The 20,307-nt window shown below is 46.1% G+C and overlaps 1 protein-coding gene across 5 annotated transcripts; it reads left to right on the forward strand.

Annotated features, from left to right (window-relative positions):
* The first annotated feature begins 12,149 nt into the window (after positions 1 to 12,149).
* Positions 12,150 to 17,844, forward strand: LOC147053823 (uncharacterized). 5 transcript variants are annotated; one of them, XM_085919089.1, is made up of 12 exons: positions 12,152 to 12,655; positions 12,724 to 12,874; positions 15,118 to 15,387; positions 15,637 to 15,746; positions 15,890 to 15,984; positions 16,043 to 16,172; positions 16,470 to 16,721; positions 16,930 to 17,055; positions 17,125 to 17,191; positions 17,250 to 17,389; positions 17,455 to 17,523; positions 17,604 to 17,827. In XM_085919089.1, exons 3-12 carry the CDS (start codon positions 15,120 to 15,122, stop codon positions 17,613 to 17,615), a joined length of 1,269 nt encoding a protein of 422 aa, XP_085775215.1. In that variant the 5' UTR covers positions 12,152 to 12,655; positions 12,724 to 12,874; positions 15,118 to 15,119; the 3' UTR covers positions 17,616 to 17,827. The 5 variants fall into 5 exon arrangements, 4 of the variants coding, with proteins under 4 accessions (XP_085775217.1, XP_085775215.1, XP_085775216.1 ...); XM_085919088.1 differs by having other exon boundaries at positions 12,153 to 12,655; positions 12,776 to 12,874; XR_015066968.1 differs by lacking the exon at positions 17,604 to 17,827 and having other exon boundaries at positions 12,151 to 12,655; positions 12,776 to 12,874; positions 17,125 to 17,187.
* The last annotated feature ends 2,463 nt before the right edge of the window (positions 17,845 to 20,307 follow it).

The raw sequence follows: 20,307 nt of genomic DNA on the forward strand, positions 1-20,307 counted from the left end.
ATTCCTCCTATGGATGCCATACATTTTGCTTCAGTGACATTCATTGCTCTCGCCTCCAAGTGAACTTGCGTGGAGGAAGGAGGGAGTTTGGAGCACACATAGCATCCCTCCTGTGTGTGAGCTCTCACACTGAACTTCACATATCAGTACCAAGCGTTGGTTTCGTATGGGTTTCTGGGGTCCCATGACCAGTCCTCGAAATTCTCATCATGTGACCATCTTCTTCCACGAATGACACTGTCCATTGGTCCATTCAGATGAGCCCACAAACCATAGCACACTCCAACCACAGCGCAGCATAGAATCCACCTGGCATATGGAATTCCGTTGCTACTAGGATGGCAGAGACACCGGGACATCTCCTCGCCTAGCGGAGTGGGGATCGCTGAATTCTTCACCGACGTTGAGACGTTCCACCCTAAACGATGAAACTCCTTTGAAGTCGGCCTTCCCCACCACTCCGAATGAGGGGTCCAGCACTCTCTGCAACTTGCAGTGGCTGAGGTGAATCCAGCTGGGCCGTTCAGCAATCTTTACTGCAGTGGGGGTAGTCAGCAAGACTTGGAATGGTCCCTCCCACCGCGGGCTGGCCCAGTTCTTTCTTTTGATGACCTTGATGTAGACCCAGTCTCCTGGCTTAATGAGGTTATCAACCTGTGGGGAGAGAAGACCAGGCGGCAGTAAATTTGCATTTAACACATCTTTCATTTTGAGTGTTCTGATCATGTAATCTGCCAAGGTCTGTTCTTCATCTGCTTTTTGCAAATCTGCAGGGAACACAGGTAGTCTATATGGTCTCCCATGTGTAATTTCAAAAGGCGTTAGCCCTTCTGAATTGGGGGTGATTCTCATATAGAGTTTCACCAAGTATAGGCACTCTGGCCAGGCTCTGCCTGTTGATTCCATGCATTTTTTCAACCTGCTTTTGATAGTAGCGTTTGCTCGTTCAACCAGGCCTGCACTGGATGGGTGCCAAGCACAGTGGTTTTTTAACGTTATCCCAAGGTGTACAGCCATGTTTTGTACAACTTGGTTCACAAAGTGTGGACCATTGTCACTGTAAATGATCTGTGGGATGCCATGAACCGGTATGACGGTTTTGCAAATGGCTTTTGCCACTGTTAAGGCATCTGCTCGTTTAGATGGAACTATTTCAACCCATTTGGAAAATGCATCAATCATCACTAGGCAGTATTTGTGAGGTCCACTTTGTGTGAGTTCAATAAAATCCATGTGCATGATTTGGAATGGGTAAGACGGTTTTGGAAAGGAGCCTCTCTTAGGTCTCATGTTTCCTTGTGGATTATGTTTCACACAAACAGGACATGCTTTACAAAAAATTTTCAAGTAAGCATCTAAACCAAAGGTAGTGAATTGTTGATGTATGATGGACCTCATCCCTCCTGTCGACACATGGCAAGGCCCATGTGTCGCAATTGCTGCTGCCTTAAAAAGTGATTTTGGTAAAACAGGTTTGTCATTGATGCGGTGGATATTATCTGTATCCACAACTGCACCTTTTGTCGCCCACATTCGTTTTTCCACCATTGGAGCATTGCCCTGCATGTCTGTCAGTATAGTTTTATCTATGAGTTGGGTGTCCTCTGAATCTATTAAAAAAATTTCATGGCCATGTTTCCCTGCTGCTGCTTCCTTAGCGATTTTGTCTGCAAATCTGTTTCCATTTGAGACTTCATCTGTGCCTGTGGTGTGAGCAGCACATTTACACACAGCAAGTTTAGCAAGTAAACGGATGGCCTGCAACAAGTCTTTCAACAAGGAGGCATGGGTAACCGGCTTACCGGTTGATGTTGTCATCCCCCTGCGCTCCCATTGTTTTGCAAAATAGAACAGAGTAGAAAACGCATACTGACTGTCTGTGTATACAGTGACTTCCTTATCTCTTGCTAATTGACAAGCTCTTGTCAGTGCAATCAGCTCAGCAGCTTGCGCTGACCGATTGCATGGAAGCTTCTCTGCTTCAATAATCCGGTTTGGCAACTTCACAATTGCATAACCACTTTGATTGTTCCCTTTAGGATCCTTTGAACATGATCCATCCACAAACCACTTTTCCCCTTTATCAAGTGGAGTGTCACTTAAATCTTGTCTAGGTAGCTGTAGATGTTCTGTAGCATCTAAACAATTATGTGGGGTTCCATCCTCTGGCAACGGGATCAATGTTGCTGGATTTAGGACTGTGCACCTTTTTATCATAATATGCGGTTGTGACAGAAGTGTAGCAGTGTAGGATAGGTGTCTGGCGGGTGACAAAAAGTTCATTTTGCTTTGCAGTAGCAACACATCTACAGCATGTGGAACCAACAAGTCCATTTTGTGGAAAAGGACCACATCTGCGGATAGTGTCACTGCAAGCGCTGCTGCGCATACTGCTTGGACACAGTCTGGTAACGATTGAGCCACTGGATCCAATTTTTTTTAATAAAATGCAATTGGTCTTAGTTTACTGCCATGACTCTGCAGCAACACTGAGGTCATAAAACCATTCCTGCAGTCTACCGTTTGCACAAACGTTTTATTGTAGTCTGGTAAGATAAGGGTTGTAGTTTCCATCAAAGCCTGTTTCAGTACTACAAAAGCATCCTCCGCTACTGGTGTCCATATTATTTTTTCTGTCATTGCCATGGGGACTCCATGCACAATATTCAGCAATGGTTGCGTCTTTTCTGCATAATGTGGGATCCATGCTCTGCAGTAATTGCAGAGCCCCAAAAATGACATCATTTGTTTTTTTGTCTCAGGTTTTGGTGCATCTGCAAGGATTTGTTTTCTGGTTTTTTGTATCTGTCTTCCAGCAGCTGACAACGTGTGACCTAAATAGTTCACCTCCTGTTTGACCCATTGTAGTTTATTTTTGCTTACTTTATTCCCTGCTTTACAGAGATAGTGTAACAAAGCTAAGGAGTCTTCCTTGCAAGCAGCTTCAGTTTCAGAGGCTATCAAGAGATCATCTACATAGACTAGAAGTTGGCTTTTGTTTGAAATTTGAAAATCAGCCAAACATGCCATGATAGCTTGAGTGAAAATAGTTGGACTATCAGCAAATCCCTGCGGCAATCTGGTGTACGTATAACTTTGTCCTTTAAAGGTAAACGCAAACCAAAACTGTGAGTCTGGGTGGATTGGCACTGAGAAAAATGCATTGCTAAGATCAATCACTGTGAAAAACTTCTGGTTAGGTTTCAAAGTGTTCAGAAGTGTGTGCGGGTCAGGCACATTAGGTGCTCTTGTTTGTATTGCCTCATTTACTGCTCGTAAATCTTGTATCATTCGCCAATCAATCTTGTTGGCCTTTTGGACTGGAAAAATAGGAGTGTTGCAAGGAGAATCTGAGCACTTCCTAATAATCCCTCCTGTCAAAAGATCATTTATGACAGGGGCAATCCCATTCATTGCCTCCTGTTTTAAAGGATATTGCTTAACTCTTGGACGCCACTCTGATCTTGGTTTGATCTGTACTGGGGGAATGGACTTTAAAAGTCCTACATCAGATGGGCCCTTTGTCCATAGCTCTTCAGGAAGCTCAGCCAATTCCCTCTCCTCCATCTCAGTCAAACAAACATTAACTAGTCAGGGAAGCGCATAAGCGCATGCCCTTCCATGAGCCACTTCACACACTGTTTGCTTCCACATGTCACAACTGGTACTGTAGCTCCACCCATCACCTTTGTCCTCATAATCAGTGATAGATTCGGCAAGTTTAATTCGGCAACCCACATCTGCCCATGTTATACTGTGAGGTTTAAACAATGAAATGTGGGGTACAGCCGACAACTTGTATTTGTCTTTCTGAGGAGCGGGCAGGAGCACAGCAGCAGCTGCAAATGACCTGCGATCAGTGTACAGAGCAGTGATTGTTAAGGTTACTTCTGTGTCACTGAGAAAACTTTCAATATATTCATCTTGTGGATCAGTGAGAATATTCATGGTGACATGTAATTGATTACAAGACATTTCTGATTCAGGTCGTGACAATTGCTTTCGGGCTTCACTCAGTAAACTGTTTGGTAGCTTGGGATTCTGTTCAACAGAGATGTCATACGAACAGCAAATTTGTTCACCTGCTTGTGCAGCGTATAAATCAACATCTCTCACTCTACATGCTCGCATGCCACCCTTTACTGGAATTATTGCAATTCCCAATCTAGTCATCAGATCTCGACCCAGCAGGTTTATGGGGCATTTTGGGGATAGGACAATCGAGACTGAAGCCATGTTTCCAGTTTCATCATCCCTTACTTCAACTGGGTTGGAGATACTCTCCTTGTGTACCTGCCCATCAGCAGATTTCACCCAAATAGTATTTTGGGAGGCCTTTAGATTAGGGACTTTAGTTTTTATTACGGTTTTACAAGCCCCGGTATCACACAAAAACTCTACATCACTTCCTCCAACATTTAAGGTAACATGTGGTTTTTCTTTTAATGTACTCAAAATGTCCCATGCTGTATGGACATCTACTATTTCTTCCTCTGTAGGATCACAAGAGGTCGAAGGGGAGGAATCTAGTCATGCTGAGAATTTGGCTTTACCTCTGCCCCTTCCTCCACCCTTTGATTGGTCTTGTTTTGCATATCGACACACTCTCGCAAAGTGTCCTCGTTTCCCACAGTTCCAACAGTTGTCAGAATCTGATGGGGGTTTTGAATTGTATGGTGGCCTACGACCTTGTTGACCTCTTCCTCTGCCCCGTTGGGAGCCTCGGAAGAAGACTGTTTTATCTTCATCTAGGTCCTCATCTTCATCGTCGAGATGAAATACATCAGAACTTTTGCCTTTTTTGATCACTTTTTCAGCATGTCTGGCCCACTGCATGGTTGTTGTAACGCTAGCAGTGTCCACTTCCACCATGTGTTTCCTCACCCAATTGCCAATTTCAGGACGGAAACTAGTGAGGAGTGCATTTTTAAACTGTTGCTGATAAGCACTCTCAGCTGCATCATTAAATGGGATGCCACTATGCACCCTAAATTCTTTTTCAAATCTCAAGCGAAAATCATCAGTATCTTCCCCAGGCTTCTGTTTTATTCCTGCTAAATGACCATAATTCGCTCGTCTTTGAAATACATTTTGCACTCTTTGCACAAGATCATTCCATTGTGCTGCATACTCCCCTCTCAATTGATTTCCCTCAACAGGATAGGGGAAAGGTCCTTGGTTATTTCTACCTGTATAATTTCCTCTAACCTTGGCCCAGTCTTTTCCCAAAGAAGACATTGCAGCTTCTCCTGCCTCATGCCCATTCAGTCTATAGGAATGTATGATTCCAGCCATGTCTTCTGCCCATTTATCTGGGTCTTCTGCAACAGGGGTAACCCCTTCAACTGCTTTTCTTGCCTCTTCCAAAGTCCATGGCCGAAAAACATATGTATGTAGAGGGTAGCCTTCCCCTACAATAGGGTTTGGCACCTGTATCATTGGGCACACATCAACATTGTCTAAAGTTTGAGAAAATCTAGCAGCATTGGTCATAGTTCTTGTTTGCACAGGACTTCTAATTACGTGACCCTGACCTTTTTTGCTATTGTATGGGGGAGGGTGCAGGTCTGTTAAACTTGGATACAAGTTTTGCACAGGAGCGGAAAGCTCTTCTTGTTCCTCTGCTTGAGCTGCGGCTGAGACAGCGCGCCTGGGCACTGTAGCCTCATTGTCTTCCGGCCTGACAAACATACTTGCGGCCTCATCACTTTTCACCTTTATATTTTTTGTCTTTTGAATTTGTTCTCTTCTCTCTTGTGAAGCTTTCAACCACACTCTAGCACATTGCAATTCTCCCTCTTTTCTTTCCTTTTTCGGTCCTTTTTTCTTCCTAGCCACACTCTCCTCCAAAGCATCAACCACTATTTTCCACACTTCAACTTTCAACTTCCCTTCTACTCCATACTTTTTCTTCCACTTTGGCATGTATTGCATACAATTAAGAAATCTACTCGCCATGTACTTCTCATCTCCTTCAAGAGCTAGAGATTTACCGTTTTTATTTCCCATCTTAACTTGGTATTTTTAGATTTTTCCAATTTTTATTTATTTATTTATTTATTTATTTTTTAATTTATCCTACCATTCACACTCTCAACCACACAACTTTCATGCAAACAGCTTGGAAAAACAGACCAAAAAAAAGAATCTACGCCCTTCTTCAATTAAGAAAAAGAAGCTCTGACCTTTCTTAGCCTGTCCCTTCCCCTGGGGCTAAAACCCCAGCTGTTTCTTAGCCTGGACAAACCAAACCGTAAACTTCATAGCTCGGACAAACCAAAGCCGTATCTCATAGCTCGGACAAACCAAACCGTAAACTTCATAGCTCGGACAAACCAAAGCCGTATATCTTGTGCACCTTTAACTTTTTACGCGTTTACACTTAGGGCTTTAACTTACTTGTCCCCTGGTTCGTTGCACTGCCGGATCCCGTCAATCCGCCGCTGTCAGACGAAGGCAGACCTAAGATGCTGGCCCAGCGAAGAATTCACTCCCCAGGACTTTCTTAACCAGGTCCACCTAATAGACGCTGGCCCGTCGACGGAAAGCAGCACGTCGTCCTCAGTCGGTCAGCAACGGGTATGTGGGATCCGGGTCACGGCACCAAAATGTTAGGAATGTTCTAACTCTAACTTATTTTGCAAGAACCAAACAGAGAGACAATATGCCTTTTGAACACTTGCAAGTGGAGAATCTGTTCGGTACTGTAGATACAGCAATGTCCGAACAAAGTCTGCCGTTGAAGTCATGCAAGAGAGTCTTTATTGAGAGAAGAAGGGTGGGGGTGAGAGTCAGCCAAGGTGGGGGTGACATTTGACATGTGTAGTGGGCACCTCAACAAATGATTAACCACTTGGGAGGGTCCCAGTCTATCTCTCCACGAGGCCGTGGACATAAATTCTAGTGGAGCAAAACAAGGACGCCTCCACACCACCTGGAGAGCTTCAACAACTGAATGGTTCAACTGTTCAGAATCACGGGAAGGTAAAAGGTTCAAACAAAGTTCATCATTCTAGTCTACATCCCAACATAATCATACGATCAAGATAGTTTATAAACCCTAACAGGAATTTTAAAAAAAATTGCGCCAAACATTTTTGAAATTTGGAACAAAACGAAATATACGGGTTCAGGGGGTTTACCTTTGGGATTCAAATGTTGAAACGGGTTGAACCGGACAAAGTTAGTAGAAGTTAGAGCAAATGTTGAATCCCCATAGAGCAGTGGTCGGCAAATAATAATTTTGGCCCGCCATCTATTCTGTCTGGCCCGCGAGATGACGTTAATATGATGTATTAAAAAAAATTAAAATTCAGAAAACTTTTTTTTTCAAAGCCATATTTTTTTAAAGAAAAAAGTCAAAGTCAAAAAGTCAAAGTCTGCTTTATTGTCAATTTCTTCACGTTAAGACACACAAAGAGATCAAAATTACGTTTCCCACCGTCCCACGGTGACTAGACACATTACACAACACATACAAGCAAATAGCACAAAGAGTAAAAACAAATAGACAAGAGCGATGAATAAGTAATAAGCAAATAACCCAATAAATAAACAATAAATAAATAAAAAGACAAATAAGAGGAGCAAAATGGAGCAAGAGTGCATACAGCAGACAGCCAGAATATAGCGCAAAAGAACAGGACGTTATGGAGCCAAGGGTGGAGGGGGGAGAGAATTCAGGATCCTGACAGCTGAGAGTATGAAGCTGTTGGTGAGTCTGGTGGTGCGGGAGCGCAGGCATCTGTACCTCTTCCCAGAGGGCAGAAGATCAAACAAAGAGTGAGCGAGGTGACTCACATCACACACAATTGCGGTCGCCTTGCGGGAGAGACAAGAGGTGTAAATGTCCTTCAGGGAGGGGAGTGAAGCCCCAATGATCTTACTAGCTGTGTTCACTGTGCGCTGCAGGGCCTTCATGTTGTATTCAGTGCAGCCACCACCCCACACAGCGATACAACTGGAGAGGACGCTCTCAACGGTGCCACGGTAGAATGTGGTCATGATGGCAGGAGGAGCACTTGCCATCATGACCACATTCTACTGTGGCACCATTGAGAGCATACAACATACAAGTATGCCATACAACAATCCCATCAAATTCGAAACATTTATTGAGGTATGATAGTCCTTAGTGATAACAACAGGTGGAACATCCTGCTTCAGTTATCCATGACACACAGGTCAAAACAGTATTGACACACGGTGTGCGCGTAATCTCCCTCCTCCAGTGGGCAAGGTAAAAAATAGTCTATATTTTGTTAAATTAACAACATAAGGTGTTCAAATGGAATTAATTTAAATGCATTTTAAAAGTAAGATGATGTTTATTTTAATATAATATAATAATTAATAATTTAAATAGTAGGGACCCCCCCTCAAAAAAAAAACTGTGGCCCGTGATGCCATTGTCTGAATTTTTTTTGGCCCGCGTCCAAAAGTAATTGCCAACCCCTGCCAACGAGAATGAAGGGGAATTAAAAAAACAACAACATTCATTTCATTCATTCATTCATTTTCTGAACCGCTTAGTCCCCACGGGGGTCGCGGGCGTGCTGGAGCCTATCCCAGCCGTCATCGGGCAGTAGGCGGGGGACACCCTGAACTGGTTGCCAACCAATCGCAGGGCACACAGAGACGAACAACCATTCGCACTCACACCTAGGGACAAACAATTGCGCCAAAAAAAAATAGAAATTTGGAATGAAATGAAATATACGGGTTCAGGAGGTTCACTTTTGAGGTTCAAATGTTGAAACGGGTTAAATCGGACAAAAATTGTAAAAGTTAGAGCAATTTTTTAATTTTGGTCACTTCTGGTTCTATTTAGGGCACTTCTTGCTGAAATAAGGTCACTTCCAGTTTATTTGGGACACTCTGCGCTCTTGCTCCATAATTTAGGGTACTTCCGGTTTAGCTGAGGTCACTTCTGGTTTAAGAAGGTCACTTCCGGTTCATTTGGGCCACTTCCGGTTTGATTTGGGGCACTTCCGGTTTCATTTAGGTCACTTTTGGTTTATTTAGGTCACTTCCGGTTTAGCTGAGGTAATTCCCGTATATTTGGGGTCACTTCCGATTTAAAAAGGTCACTTCCGGTTTACCTGAGGTCCCTTCCGGTTTATTTGAGGGCACTTCTGGTTTGAGTTGGGGCACTTCCGGTTCATTCTGATTTCATTTAGGGACACTTCAGGGTCTATCCAAGATGGCCGCCACACTGGAAGTGGAGGTCTAGGGTTGAATTGTGTAAGCATCGTGGAAGTGGGGGTGAAGGGTGTGAAAATGGTATGCATAAGGTGAATAAAGTGAATAAAGTTGGAATGGGCTGAATCGGTTGAAATATTTTGTAATTATAAGTGAAAAAGTACATTTTGGAAAATTTGGTGTGACTTTCAAATTTGAAAATTTTGAATTTTTGGTAAGTGGTGTTGCGTGTTGTGCGGGATGTCCGTTGTTGAGCCAGGAAAGCAAAGATGTGGAGTATAGAGTTGGTTCTTTATTGGCAAGATCTTGAGTTGTTTAATGGCGACCAATACACAAGCCACGGCAGCAGATGAAACAACAACTTCTGTCTCCAGGTCTGCTTGTTTTATACTGTCCGGAAAGGCGGGAACTTGTCAAATGACCATTTCGTACCTGAGGCGGGAACTTGTCACATGACCATTTCGTACCAGTGTGGGGGGGCGTCATCCCCCTGTGTGTGTTCATCCAGTTGTGTGTGTTGTATACGTGTTCTGATTGAGCAGTTATGTTTACATAAAATAATAAAATAATTGTACATATATGAGCATCACATTGTACAGAGATTGTCCACCCTAATAGAACATGTACACATTGCTGTTGCTCCCTCTTCAATCTCTCTTTTGACCTCGAAAGAGGTAAACAAAAACAGAGCACAAAAAACCAACACTAAAAAGTAAATGATAGGGGACATGTAGGGGATCGTGAAGGGTGATACATGATAAAAAAAAACAGCAAACAATGACAGCAATAATTCTCAGTGAAGAGGAGGTTCACTTTTAGTGTGTGAGTGAAAAACCTGTGGCAAGATGTTATAATGCACGAAAAGTCTCACACGGTCCCTCTGCCTCAGGCGACCATAGCGTTATCAATACCAACCGTTTAAGACAAAAAAATAGCTCGTGAATGTTCGGCCGCTCCACTGGTGGAGGGTGAGCACAATTCTCACCCCCTTTGCAGCTCTGCTCCGTCCGGGGAGAACCTGGAAATGTCAGCCGCGCGGTCGTTGTCTTCAGTGGGTCAGGGTAGACTACCTGGCCACCAAGGGGGAAGAGGATTATTCTGCCTCTATTTGAACTGGGGGCGGGGACGCTGTCGATGGCGGATCTGGTTCCTTGCAGGAACCCTTCACTGGAGCGCACTGGGACAGATGATACCACGGCGTTCCTTTGCCGGCCAACATGTGAGGTGCGTTCCACCACTTCATAAGGGCCCGTCCACCTCGGCTCCGTCCACCTCCGTCTCAGGACCTTCAGCCAGACCGATGGAGGTATTTGGATCGCGGCCGTCCCTTCTGGCTCCGCTGTCGTCTGTTCTGCAAACCTGGAACCAAAGAGCTGGACAATAGGTTGGAGATATGTGCGAGAGCGCTTACCGCCCTCAGAATCTGCAACCGGAAGGGTAGACGCAGGTCCCGGAAAACAGCGTCCGTTCTGCAACTCAAAAGTGGTGTGCCCAGTTCGGGCGTTAACGGACATACGCACACACATCAATGCCAGAGGGAGCGCCTGAACCCAATTCAGATTGGATTCCGCCAGTTCCCTGGGACAGATGATACCACGCATCTCCTTTGCCGGCCAACTGGACGGGATGTGAGATGCGCTCCACCACTTTATAGGGTCTAGTCAACGCAGGCTCCGTCCCCCTCCTTCTTGGGACCTTCAGCCAGAACGTTGGAATGATCTGGACTTCGGTCTTTGCTTCCGTATCCGCAGTAGTTTGCTGAGCAAATCTTTTCTGCAACCTTTGCAGTCTTTTGAGATGTTTCTTCTGCTCCTCTCATCTCTGTGTGTTGGATTCTTACATGTCCTGTTAAGACTCCAAAAACAATTATATTTGACAAAACATTGAATCTTTCATTAGGCTAAATTATTCTACTCCCCAACTCTATTGACACATTCACGTAATGTGTCAATAGAGTTGGGGAGCAAACGGGACCAGCAAGGTGTCCCGGACACATTATCATACCCATCCCGGCTGGACTAGATGGTCCTGTCTTGTCCAAACACAGGAAACGGGCCTTCTCCATCGAACGCGAGCAAAACGCCTGGCTGGCTCACATAGAGACAAATAAGGAATTGATCGGCCGTCAATGTCAGGGAAGCCGAATACAATCTCTCTCACACTCGCTCTCGCTCAGTCTCTCTCCTCGCTCGCTCACTCACTCACTCACTCACTCACTCACTCACTCACTCACTCACTCACTCACTCACTCACTCACTCACTCACTCACTCACTCACTCACTCAAACTCTCTCATATTCACTCACATTCACTCACACTCTCACACTCACGCACACTCTCTCACACTCACGCACACTCTCTCACAAAAAGGTCGAACAGTTGATTAGAAGAAAGGTCATCTGTTTTCCAAAAAAGAAATCAAATTAAAATGGGTTGAGTAAAAAAAACCTGAAAAAGTATTTGTCTTTCAAAAATAAAAAATAAAGTATTTGACTTTAAAAATTAAAAATCCATTGAAAAAATTCTAGAGAAATAATTGCTTTGGGAAAAAACGTGTTTTTTTGGAAAATGAAAATAAAAGTGTGTTGGGAGAGGACGTCAAAAAAGCTCAACTGGCCTGCTTATTCCTTGTGATTCAGCATTAACGTTTACTACAAGAACAAAACGTGTTTTCTTTTCTTTGCTGAAAGAAAGGTTTGACTGAGCGGCACTCGAGAGTGGCTTGTTACGCGTTCAAACGAAAGGCAACTAAATATTTAACTTAGAACATGGACTCGCTGTCAAGAGACGCGAGGAGTGGCGTTATTGATGCAATACTGGTTGTGTCCTCCTGAGGCCAGCAGCCTATCAGAAATCCAACGCCCGGCCACCCAAGCTTTGACGAAAAAGACAAACGCATACGTCAGGGGTAGGCAATTCCGGTCCTCGAGCGCCGGTGTCCTGCATGTTTTTTATGTCACTCTGTTGCACCACACCTGATTCAAATGGTCAGATAATTAGCAAGGTCTGCAGAAGCCGTCAATCCGGATAATTTGAATCAGGCGTGTTGTGTCATATACGGTAGTATATAGAATGTGGGTTGCGCCTGCGCGCATAGCAGGGTTATTACGCGAGCCTGGAAGAGGTTCATTTTGGCTGCACGGCCTGTTGAAAGGGAGTCGGGAAGTGAACGTTTGATGCCATAAAAGCGAGCGTGTTGCTCAAAGGTGGTTTGTCTCTATGAAGGTTTTATTTACATGTTGCAGCAGGGAGACCTATAAAACATGCAGGACACCGGCCCTCGAGGACCGGAATTGCCTACCCCCGGCATACGTCATCCCTCTCGTGCCCAATCGGGGGTGAGTACGCGGTCGGAGCACCGCCCTCCAGAGAAACCGCCATCAGAAAAGAAACGGACGGTATATGGGGCGGAAAGTGACTACAACAGTTGAGACGCAACACGGAACCTCGGTCAGGTAAGCAAACTTTGCTTCGACCTCTTGGTCGCAGACGTCATTCATAGACGTCATGACGTCCTTCGAAGGCTTCCAAGTGTCACGTTGAACGGCGTGCCAACTCGGAATTTTGTTGAATAGTGGCCGGCGAACGAAGCTAACCTTTTAGCAGCCAGCCTAACGACACCAAACTGCACACGACGGCCGGACAAGTCAACGTCACAACACTTCAGTTCAATGGTAAATGGAAAATACACAATAATGACATCAGCGGCGACAAGCGCAGGTGTCAGATCAGAAACATGACTTTGATTGACTGTCCGCTTAACATCAAATGAGATCAAATAAGCGATTTTGTTTGACAGTGCTGAGCAAAGAATTTTGACGCCGCGTGCGTTAGGAAACTCCAAATTCCTCTTCCTTTCGCTACCGTTTTGTTTGTTGGCGCCATCTACCGTCACGTGACAATGACGTCATGGCCGTCCTATCATTTCGCAGGGGGCAGGGAGTCCCAAGTTGCACTTGTCACGTGTGATAACGTGCATGCAGGACTCAGCAAAAGTTGGCAAATACCAAGCTGGAGTTGAATTTAAATTTCAGGGCGAGCCTAAAATTAACTTAGCTTTGCAGCTTCGGAAGGTGAATGCTTTTGCACAACTTGCTGTTCGGCAACAAGCAGCTTGGTGGAAAAAGTCAGTTTCACATCATGAATACAATTGATGAGCGCTACCCGGATGGGCTGCCGACAGGAAGGAAGTGGCCACAGAGCTTCGGCTCGGGCTGTGATTTGGATCGTGCCGCTATTAACTGTTGCTACTGAAATCTGAGGATTCAAACAGTTTGAAGTTCAAGATTTCTGATTGTTGCACCTGCCACTTGGCAAATGGCAACAGAGACACTGGAAAGGATATCAAGTATAAAAGTCAACAAATAGACATGTAGATTCAAAAGTTGACAGGCAAATAAAATTGGTCTGTCAAATGTTATTTAGCTTTAACCTTATAGTTGACCCGAAAGTCTAACATCCAGAACATTTTAAGAGTGCTGGTGTGTGTGTCTGTGTGTGTCTGTGTGTGTCTGTGTGTGTGTGTCTGTGTGTCTGTCTCTCTGTCTGTGTGTGTGTGTGTGTGTGTGTGTGTGTCTGTCTCTCTGTCTGTGTGTGTGTGTGTGTGTGTGTGTCTGTCTGTCTCTGTGTGTGTGTCTGTCTGTCTCTGTGTCTGTCTGTCTGTCTCTGTGTCTCTGTGTCTGTGTGTGTCTGTGTCTGTGTGTCTCTGTCTCTGTGTGTGTGTGTCTGTCTCTGTGTCTCTGTCTGTCTGTCTGTCTCTGTGTCTGTCTCTGTGTCTGTCTCTGTGTCTGTCTCTGTCTCTGTGTCTGTCTGTCTCTGTCTGTCTCTGTGTCTGTCTCTGTCTGTCTCTGTGTCTGTCTGTCTCTGTCTGTCTCTGTCTGTCTCTGTGTCTGTCTCTGTGTCTGTCTCTGTGTCTGTCTCTGTGTCTGTCTGTCTCTGTCTCTGTCTGTCTGTCTCTGTGTCGGTCTCTGTGTCTGTCGGTCTCTGTGTCGGTCTCTGTGTCTGTCTCTGTGTCTGTCTGTCTCTGTCTCTGTGTGTGTGTCTCTGTGTCTGTCTGTCTCTGTGTGTGTGTGTCTCTGTGTCTGTCTGTGTGTCTCTGTGTCTGTCTGTGTGTCTGTGTGTCTCTGTGTCTGTCTGGCTGTCTGTGTGTGTGTCTCTGTCTGTCTGTGTGTCTCTGTCTATCTGTGTGTCTGTGTCTGTCTGTCTGTGTCTGTCTGTCTGTCTGTGTCTGTCTGTCTGTGTGTCTGTCTGTCTGTGTGTCTGTCTGTCTGTCTGTGTCTCTGTCTGTGTGTGTCTCTGTCTGTGTGTCTCTGTCTGTCTGTGTGTGTCTGTGTCTGTCTGTCTCTGTGTCTGTGTCTCTGTCTGTGTCTGTCTGTCTGTCTCTGTGTCTGTCTGTCTGTGTGTGTCTGTCTGTATGTGTGTCTGTCTCTGTGTGCCTGTCTCTGTGTCTGTCTGTGTCTCTGTTTCTGTGTGTCTCTGTCTCTGTGTGTCTGTCTCTGTGTCTGTCTCTGTGTCTGTCTCTGTGTCTGTCTGTCTCTGTGTCTGTCTGTGTCTCTGTCTCTGTGTCTGTCTGTCTCTGTGTCTGTCTCTGTGTCTGTCTGTCTCTGTGTCTGTCTCTGTGTCTGTCTCTGTGTCTGTCTCTGTGTCTGTCTCTGTGTCTGTCTCTGTGTCTCTGTGTCTGTCTGTGTCTGTCTGTGTGTCTGTCTGTGTCTGTCTGTGTCTCTGTGTCTCTGTGTGTCTGTCTGTGTCTGTCTGTGTCTGTCTGTCTGTCTGTGTGTGTGTGTGTGTGTGTGTGTGTGTCTGTCTGTCTGTCTGTCTGTCTGTGTGTGTGTGTGTGTGTGTCTGTGTGTCTGTGTGTGTGTCTCTGTCTGTCTGTCTGTCTGTCTGTCCGTCCGTCCGTCCGTCCGTCCGTCCGCAGGTATGAGTGACGCAGCGGAGGAAGTGTCGGTCGGACGCGCACCCTCGCTGGGAGCAGTGGGCGAGTGCCCAGAGTCGCCGCAGGAAGACAAGAAGTCGACGGTCACGGAAATCCCGGAGGCTGGAGAAGACGGGTCTCCCATGCGGGCAGTACAATATGAGGCCTGGCCACCCACCGCTGAGGCTGCCGTGGCGGGAAAACGCGCCAAGAAGAGTGTGGCGCGGCTGGACTTACAGGCTCCCAAACACAAAGAGCTGGAGATCGCGCAAGGTACGTTATGTGCATTAGTCGGGCACCCGAGCCACTCGGGTATGGCATCAACCCAGAGGCCGACATCATGCGGTGCACTTGGCCGGAAGACGGGACCAAGATTGGTCTGTTTCGCGCAATTGGGATTGGAGTTCAAACACCGACAAAGAATAACAGGGATTTCCGAGAGCTCAACACTGCGCTTTTTGTAAGTCGGTGATTTGTTTATTCCACCGCTCCATGTAGATTTGCCACCTATTGTGTGTGCAGGAAGTGGCGACAAGCTGGGAGACATTCCGCGCACCAATTTCCAGATTGGCAAACTCAAGTCCGAAGACCTCAAGCCACTGCATACCATCTTATTTGAGCGGCCAGGAAAGGTAACTAGACGGCCGCCTTTTCAGATTGGCAGGTTTCTTTCTTTCTTTTTTTTTTTTTTTTTTTTTTTTTCTGGTCATGTCAATGTAAGGCAAAAGGAATGACATCCAAGCACATCTCCGTAAAGACTGTGACGCTTTGGCAGATGGCGAGCATTAAGAAGAACCTGCGCCTCTTCAGCGGCTTCCCTTTCCCCACCGGCAGCGACCAGCACCTCAAGAAGCGAGACAAACTGGTCAAGTAAGGACGGAGCGGGCGCATCCTCCCGGCCAGCTCTAACCGTGACGCCTCGCCGCAGGAATGTACACTTCACCAAGGCCAAGCTCAAGCTGGTTTGTGGCATTCTGGACCTGAAGAAGAAAGGCACACAGGTGGAACTGGTGGACAGGATCCTGACCTTCCTGCTGGAGCCCAAGAGCAGTGGAAAGGTCAGCCGCTGAGCGGGCGGTAGTGAGGCTCGGACCATCGTCCATGGGCACTCCGAAAATTGCCAGCAAATAGGTTGGACTTGCCCAAGTCGCGGTTGGGAACTCCCACCAAGAAACCTGTCCAGAATTAGTTGGACGTTTGAGCTGGCAGGAGAACTCGGACAAGAGAGCCACTCAAATGACAAAGGGCGCAATTTGGCCGCTCGCGTCCTCAGCCACTTTTAGTACGCTGTGACATATGAGCTGTGCTTGTCGCCGCTTGCCAGCACTCATTCCCTCCTCCGACCTTTGTTGCAGCTTCTCGTGAAGAAGAAGAAACGCTCCAAGAAGAAAGCAGCCACCGACGTGGCCGCCAAGAGCAAAAAGGCCGAGGGCGACCCCAAGAGAAGGTGCGTCTCGTCCTCCTCGTCCAGCCCCAAAAAGTCCAAAGGCCTGAGCAAGTCCAAAGCCATCGTCATGGACTCCAGCAGCGAGGACGACGACCAGGCGCCGGACGCTGAAGCTTCCGACACTGGAGACAAGTTGGCCCATAAGGAGGAGAAGGACAAGGTGAGTGAAGAGTGACTGATTCCCAACACACACACACATGGACCCACTTGGTGTTGATCTTCTGGTTGGTTGAAGCCCCACACACAAGCGTAGTGGCCGCAGCATCCACGTCCTATGTTTCAGGAGCATCTTTTGCTCCTTGACCACTCCAAAACTGTTTGGATGCACTTTTTTTGGAACGATGTTTGCATGTGCTTCTTTTCATCAGACGATGCCCCGTCAGCTGACTGAGCCGGCGCTCAAGAAGCTCTCCAGGACCCCCACCAAGAAGACGCTGCCTCAGAGAAAGCGTGTCAAGAGGGACCTCTCAGACGCTGACTCTGACATTGACGAGGTTTTAAAAAAGAGAAAAATGCTACCAGCTTATCCCTTTGCCCATGTGACCTCACATCCTGTTTGTCAGGCCAAGAAGAAGAGGCCCGCCGCCAAGACCAAGAAGGCTGACAGTAGCAGCAAGAACACCAACGCAGGTGAGAGACAGTCACGTCTGCCGGTTGACCCGGCTCACTGTCGCCTCCACGTCAACAGACGACACGTCGGACGAGGACGAGCCGCTCATCTGGATGATCAAGCAAGCGCCGAGTGACGACGAGTTGAAAAAGACGGTGCATGCGCTCCTCAAGAACGCCGACCTGGCCCAGATGACCATGAAGCAAATTTGCCAGAGGGTGCGTTGTACTCCCCCCACCCCCCCTCGTCGTCCCGCTCTCATTGCTTGCTCGCTCCCTTTCAGGTGTTCGACACCTATCCCGATCACGATCTAAGTGGCAGGAAGGACTTCATCAAACAGTCGGTCAAGTTGGTGAGTGCCGCATGCGTCGCGTGAGCCCGTCTGCCACTAGAGACTTGGCCCTTGACTCACTCGCACCTTTACGTGCGCAGCTCATCACGTGAAGAACAAGAGTCGTCATCCACGCGCCGTCAACCAGACGTATTTTCCTTTTTTTTAACCCTTTTTTTCTTCAATAAACATTTTCAACAAACTTTGGATATGGTTGAAAGATGCTTATTCAAAAGTCTTCTTTTGAAGAAGTTCCGCTTTCACTATGACTCACAAAACAGAATTAGAATGATAAAACATTTTTAATGTGGAACCTGTCTCTTGTGGAGACAGTGTGTGTAGCTTTTAGTGTCATCTAGTGGTATCTAGGAGAATACAACGGTTTAAGTTCATATCACGTCAATAAATTCTTATGTTTTACTCATTCAGTTATGGTCTATGTAAAGTGGAACAGCAATGCTTTTGTCTGAATTCCTCGTTTTGATAGCATCACTGGTGTCTCCTTGTTCTCCTCAGAGCAAGGCATTTTGGTTCTCTCTTTAAATGCAAATGAGATACTTCACACCCTGCCTCAGATGTGTGCCTCCCTCTCCATATATGTTAATGGATTTAGACTTGTCCATACATACATAACAAAACAAAATTTATGAACATGTCTTGTAAACAGGGCGGCTCGGTGGGGCACTGGGTAGCACGTCCGCCTCACAGTTAGGAGGGTGTGGATTCGATTCCACCTCCGGCCCTCCCTGTGCGGAGTTTGCATGTTCTCCCTGTGTCCGCGTGGGTTTTCTCCGGGCACTCCAGTTTCCTCCCACATCCTAAAACATGCTTGGTTGGCTGATTGAAGACTCTAAATTGTCCCTAGGTTTGAGTGCGAGTGCGGATGGTTGTTAGTCTCTGTGTGCCCTGCGATTGGCTGGCAACCGGTTCAGGGTGTCCCCCGCCTACTGCCCGATGACGGCTGGGATAGGCTCAAGTACGCCCATGACCCCTGTGGGGACAAAGTGGTTCGGAAAATGGATGGATGGATGGGTCTTGTAAACAAGCACTGCAGTCAACTTAACCAAGTAAGCTAATGCTAGCCTTTGCGAGAAGCTAACGAATGCATTTAACATATTATTGTGTTCCCTAAGAATTTTACAGCACCTTACACCTCTCTACAATCTTTAAGACTCCGAGTACACAATGAAATGAATGTAAATGCAAAAAAAGTGGGTTTTCCGCAAGAAAACTGATGGACACTGAATATTGACCAGGATTTTTGATTGATTTTATTGAGGCCTAGAATCTACTTAAATCGAAAATTCGTTAAATAATGAATTCTGATTGGTTTATGGAGGTGAACCTTTTCCAACAAAATAACAAAGGGTAATATAATAATTTCACACCGTTTTTGTAGTTTTGTTAAGTAGATGTTTCTCAAGTTCGCAGCACGTGACCTTGCACCCACCTTTGCACGGATCTTCAACCGTTCCCTGAACTTGTGTGAGGTGCCCTCGTGCTTCAAGAGCTCCATCATCGGACTGGTGGCCAAGAAGCCCACCATCACAGGTTTGGATGACTATATAGACCTCTCACCCTGACATCTGTGGTCATGAAATCTTTCGAGAGGTTAGTTTTGAACCACCTAAAGGATGCACGGGCCCCCTGCTCGACCCCCTGCAGTTTGCCTACCGAGCAAACAGGTCGATGGACGATGGGGTCAATATGCAGCACTACATCCTGCACCACCTGGACACCCCAGGAACGTACGCCAGGATCCAGTTTGTGGACTTCAGCTCAGCTTTCAACACCATCGCTCCTGACATCCTCCACCAGAAGCTCATCGAGCTCGCGGTGCCTGCCTCCAACTGTCAGTGGATCACCAGCTTCCTGACCAACAGGAGACAGTTTGTGAGGCTGGGGACCATCACATCCAACACCCAGACCACCAATACTGGCGCCCCCCCAAGGGTGCGTCCTCTCAACATTGCTCTTCTCTCTCTACACTGTTTGTTGTTGGTGAGCTATCATTATAATAGACATACACATAGGATATTTACATACATGACATTTACATACATTTAATATGCTGCGTGTACCGCAACGGCACATTTGACATGACACTGACATGACAACGTGCACTTAACAACATAACAATATACATTTAACATACAGTTTGTGATCCCATAAATTATAATTTTGTGTAAGAGTTCAACAGTTGATGTTTTAGTTGATGTTTGAATATGTCGACAGATTGTGATATTTTGAGGCTGTCACTCAGCTCATTCCAAATCTGTGGAGAAGTTGCGTGTGAAGGCGAAATGGTTGAATAACATTTTGGGGAATGCTGCCGAATGATGTTGAAACGAGTTGAATTACCGTAATTTTTGGACTATAAATCGCTCCGGAGTATAAATCGCACCAGCCATTAAATGCACAATAAAGTGGAAAAAAAACATATATAAGTCGCACCGGAGTATAAGTCGCACTTTTGGGGCAAATTTATTTGTCAAAATCCAACACCAAAAACAGACATGAACCAGCAACAACAGGCTAAACGATACGGTATGCTAACGTGACATATACACAAACGAGGAGCTGAGAACGGGCCTGACGTAACATTCAGTTATTCAAGTAAGTATTACATAACACGTTCATCAAACCATCTGTGTCACTCCAATTCATTAAATCCATCGATCATGCTTTATGTAAACAATGCCGCGTATGCGCCGCACATGCTGACGTCGGACCCGTTGTAAGTTGTATTCTGTATTCCACAGACCCATATAACGATATATAAAGTATACTTCAAATAACTATCAT

Source organism: Syngnathus leptorhynchus, chromosome 8, assembly GCF_054491065.1.
Source record: "Syngnathus leptorhynchus isolate UIUO chromosome 8, UIUO_Slep, whole genome shotgun sequence".
NCBI classification, from domain to species: Eukaryota; Metazoa; Chordata; class Actinopteri; order Syngnathiformes; family Syngnathidae; genus Syngnathus; species Syngnathus leptorhynchus.

Bases quoted from the DNA above. Each gene is read 5' to 3' on its own strand.
- LOC147053823 (XM_085919090.1), top strand. From the start codon at position 15,120: ATGAGTGACGCAGCGGAGGAAGTGTCGGTCGGACGCGCACCCTCGCTG. The intron at 15,747-15,889 runs GTAACTAGACGG...ACGCTTTGGCAG, and splicing joins TATTTGAGCGGCCAGGAAAG to ATGGCGAGCATTAAGAAGAA. The intron at 17,056-17,124 runs GTTTTAAAAAAG...CCTGTTTGTCAG, and splicing joins CTGACTCTGACATTGACGAG to GCCAAGAAGAAGAGGCCCGC.